The sequence below is a fragment of the Belonocnema kinseyi genome, chromosome 2, assembly GCF_010883055.1.
Source record: "Belonocnema kinseyi isolate 2016_QV_RU_SX_M_011 chromosome 2, B_treatae_v1, whole genome shotgun sequence".
Lineage (NCBI taxonomy): Eukaryota > Metazoa > Arthropoda > Insecta > Hymenoptera > Cynipidae > Belonocnema > Belonocnema kinseyi.
In genome coordinates this window covers 156,997,939-157,001,908 of record NC_046658.1, presented here as the reverse complement: position 1 = coordinate 157,001,908, position 3,970 = coordinate 156,997,939, and the positions used below count along the sequence as shown (strand labels likewise).

Sequence of the window (3,970 nt, the reverse complement as noted above, 5' to 3'; positions counted from 1 at the left end):
CAAGAGTGACGTCACATCGTTAGGCGATTCCTATTCTGCAGCTCTTCGCATGTTACTTCATATGGAGCAGCGGTTCAAACGAGATGTTGATCTCCAAGAAGCGTATGCCAAATTCATGGAAGAATATCATCAACCTCAGCATATATAGTCCGTCAACATCCCTGCAGATCCAAGGAGTATCTCGCGGTCATTTTTTCTTCCGCATCATGGAGTTTGGCGTGAATCTAGTTCAACCACGAAACGACGAGTAGTTTTTAATGTTTCTCGACGATTAAGTCGAGGCATTTCATTGAACGAGTGTCTTTACGCAGGGCCAAAATTACAATTAAATATTTCAGATGCCTTACTGCAGTGGCGTCTTCACTTCATTGTCTTTTCTGCAGATGTCGAAAAAATGTATCGACAGATTATTGTCCACCAAGATAATCAGGATCTCCAACTTATTCTGTGGCGAGAAAGTCAAAATGAGCTTGCCCAAGTATTTCGACACAGTACTCTCACATATGGTCTGACTTGTGCCTCATTTCTAGCTCTTCGCACCGTTCAGCAGCTTGGTCTTGATGAAGGGGATCGATTTCCCTTGGCTGCTGAATTGATAAAAAATGGCATCTATGTTGATGATGTCTTATCAGGAGCGGATAATTTGGAAGATGCTATTTAATTACACAACCAACTACGTGGTCTCTTCATGGCGGGCGGCTTGCCGCTCAAAAAGTGGAATTCAAACAATCATGAGCTAATGCAGCGCATTCCGGAGCATCTGCACGCGTTATCTTCAGATATATCATGGCAGTCAGAAACATCGGTTTCGATGCTTGGGTTAACTTGGAAACCCAGTACCGATTGTTTTATTTTCCAGGTGAATCTTAGGCCTATTAAAGATGTCATCACAAAGCGCCTTGTCGTCAGCCAGTCAGCCCAATTATTTGATCCTCTAGGATGGTTGGCACCGGTTATCATCGTCGCAAAGATCTTTATCCAGGAACTTTGGAAGCTTAATTTATCCTCGGATGATCCTTTACCTGAAGGAGCTCGTTATCGCTGGATAAAATATTATGAAGATCTTTCTCGTCTTTCCGCAGTCAGGATACCTCGCTGGATAGGATTTCGTTTGCAAATGTGCTCGTTCGAACTTCATGGAGTTGCTGACGCTTCTGAAAAGGCGTACGCTGCTGTCGTTTATTTAAGGACAATTTCGCCTAACGGAAATGGTTTTATTGGACTCATTTCTTCTAAAACAAAGGTTGCTCCTGTTCAAGCTGTTCCGCTTCCTCGTCTTGAGCTATGTGCCTCAGTTTTGTTAGCTCGTCTCGTCGCTCACCTTCAAACTCAACTGCGTTTTGATGCTGCTCTATATTTATGCTCTGATTCTATGAACACACTTCATTGGATTTCAGCTGTTCCTACAAAATGGATGATATACGTCGCGAATCGGGTTTCGGAAATTCAAACGATCGTTCCTCCAGCAATTTGGCATCATGTTCCGGGTGCAGATAATCCAGCCGACTGTGCTTCTCGCGGGTTGTCAGCTTGCGAACTTTTGCAGTTTTCACTCTGGTGGAATGTTTCTCCGTGGCTTAAAAGACAAGAAGAGTGGCTTTCATTTCTGATTGGCCGTCCAGAAAATACAGTGGCCAAAGAAGAACGTAAAGTTACTGTCAACGTAGCAGTTCGTGTTAATGAACCGTGTGATCTTCAGAGTCTTTATTCATCTTTAGACAAATTACTACGAGTCACTGCTTGGTGTCTTCGTTTTCGAGACGCTTTGAAATGTCGTTCTATTATCGTTTCTCGGATTTCAGTTGCATCAGATCTTCGAACAGCAAGAACAAAGTCGCTATTTTTCTAATGAAATCACCGCTCTAAAAAATAAAATGCAGATTTCTAAGACTAGCACTATAATAAAGTTGACTCCATTTTTTAATGGTCAACTTCTTCGTGTCGGACGTCGCTTTAAGCACTCTCTTCTCACCTATGATGAGAAGCATCCACTGATTCTACCTCCTGAGTCTATTCTCATAATTCTTATCATCCGCGACTGTCATTTTCGCTGTCTTCATGGGGGTGTCCAACTAACCCTTGGAACGTTACGATAATCTTATTGGATTCTTCAAGGTCGCAATTTGGTCCGATCATTGATTCATCGGTGCATTCCATGCGTCAGAAACAGAGGTAATACTCAGCAACAGCTGATGAGTGACCTCTCTTCCATTCACATTATTCCACCTGAACGAGCATTCATGAACACTGGGGTAGACTATGCTGGCCCCGTCAATGTTCGCACCTCCAAAGGACGAGGTCACCATTCCCACAAAGCCTGGATTTGTATTTTCGCCTGTTGTGCCTCCCGCTCAGTTCATCTCGAGTTGGTTTCTGATTACACAGCAGAAGCCTTCATAGCTGCTTATATTCGCTTCACTTCTCGTCGTGGTCTTTGTCGAACGTTGTCTAGTGACGAGGGTACGAATTTTGTAGGAGCAGATCGTCAACTAAAGGAAATGTTTTCTGAGGCATCAGCAGAGTTTGTTTTGGTCGCTACATACCTTGCTTCGCATGGTACCCAGTGGAAATTCAAACCTCCTGCAACACCTCACTTCGGAGGTATATGGGAAGCTGTAGTTAGATCGACAAAATTCGATCTTCGTCGAGTCATTGGGGACTCTACATTGACGTTTAAAGAAATGACCACTCTTTTAACACAAATTGAGACTTTCCTTAATTTTTGGCCTCGCAGAGCTCAGTCAGATGATGCAACAGACATTTCTGCCCTCACACCAGGACATTTTCTCATTGGAGGTCCACTGAATACAGTTCCTGAACCGTCGCTTGCAGACGGTCAGCTGAGTATTTGAAAGAACTTCAACCTCGATGCAAGTGGACTACTTCATCGCCATCCATACAGATTGGAGATTTGGTTCTCATTCGACATGAGAACCTTCCACCTACTCAATGGCCTATGGGTCAGGTTCTACAGCTTCATCCTGGCAAGGATGGCCTAGTTCGGATTGTCACTCTCAAGACAAAGACTAGCACACTCGATCGGCCAATAGTTAAATTGTGCCTTCTCCCACGTTCATCTTAAGTGCAGTGATTGTGAGCCTATTTCTTCGGGGACGAAAGCGGGCAGAATGTTGTGAATTGGACATTAGTTCACTGTTTTTATGAATGTTTTAATTTGTGTTCTCATTTTCTATTTTTATTTGCGTTCTTCGTTACATTTATGATTCTTGGACTTGTCCTTATATTTTGATTTTCGTATTGAGTAATGTCTGAATTTATGTCTAAGCCGGTCTTATCGTTTTCGTGCTGTCCTTCTCTTACAAATAGTTTTGTTGCTCGGTTTCCCAATTTTATTTCCTCGCCTCGTCAGTCCGCGTTCGCCAAGCAACAAGTTCTGTTGATTTTATACAGTTTTAATCTATTTATAATAAAGACCGCGCTTATACGGCGTTATTTTTATGAATTAAAGTGCTGCGGTTCTAAATGACTTGACCTAAACACGCATGTTTCCCTACCAGAATTGATCAGTCGTGACAATGTTTAGTCGTTTTTTTAGTGTTCAAAACAGACATAAAAATCTAACTTAAAAATACGATTTTGAAATCAGATCGTTTTACCTCTATGTGTATTTGAATTTTTTATTATTTTGTTACAAAAAAAGCTCACTTGCAAAAAATTGTCGTTTGCCACCTTCTCCCTTTCCACCCTTCATATATTAATTATATTACGAAAGTAACAAAAATGGTAAAAACCAATATTGAGCAAGCATATCCATAATTATAATTATATATTTATTATACTTAATATACTACCTAAAATTATAGTTAATCCGTGTTTTACTTCATCGATCTTCAACATTAGGGGCCATCCATATACCACGTGGGCAATTTTTCACCCCTTTTTGATCCCCCCTCCCCCCTCATAGACAGCCGTGGAATTTTTACAAACACCCCCTCCCTTAATCTGTCCA

The 3,970-nt window shown here is 41.7% G+C and overlaps 2 protein-coding genes across 2 annotated transcripts; both read left to right on the top strand.

The window, feature by feature from the left end:
- Nucleotides 1-688: 688 nt before the first annotated feature.
- On the top strand, nt 689-1,849 carry LOC117183034. The gene has a single exon (XM_033376178.1). It carries the CDS (start codon nt 689-691, stop codon nt 1,847-1,849), a length of 1,161 nt encoding a protein of 386 aa, XP_033232069.1.
- Nucleotides 1,850-2,192: 343 nt separating this feature from the next.
- LOC117183033 lies at nt 2,193-2,852 on the top strand. Its single transcript, XM_033376177.1, has one exon. The coding sequence runs from the start codon at nt 2,193-2,195 to the stop codon at nt 2,850-2,852; it is 660 nt and encodes a 219-aa protein (XP_033232068.1).
- The last annotated feature ends 1,118 nt before the right edge of the window (nt 2,853-3,970 follow it).

What these genes read in the sequence shown, in the direction of transcription:
- LOC117183033 (XM_033376177.1), top strand. Translation starts at nt 2,193, where the DNA reads ATGAGTGACCTCTCTTCCATTCACATTATTCCACCTGAACGAGCATTC.
- LOC117183034 (XM_033376178.1), top strand. Translation starts at nt 689, where the DNA reads ATGGCGGGCGGCTTGCCGCTCAAAAAGTGGAATTCAAACAATCATGAG.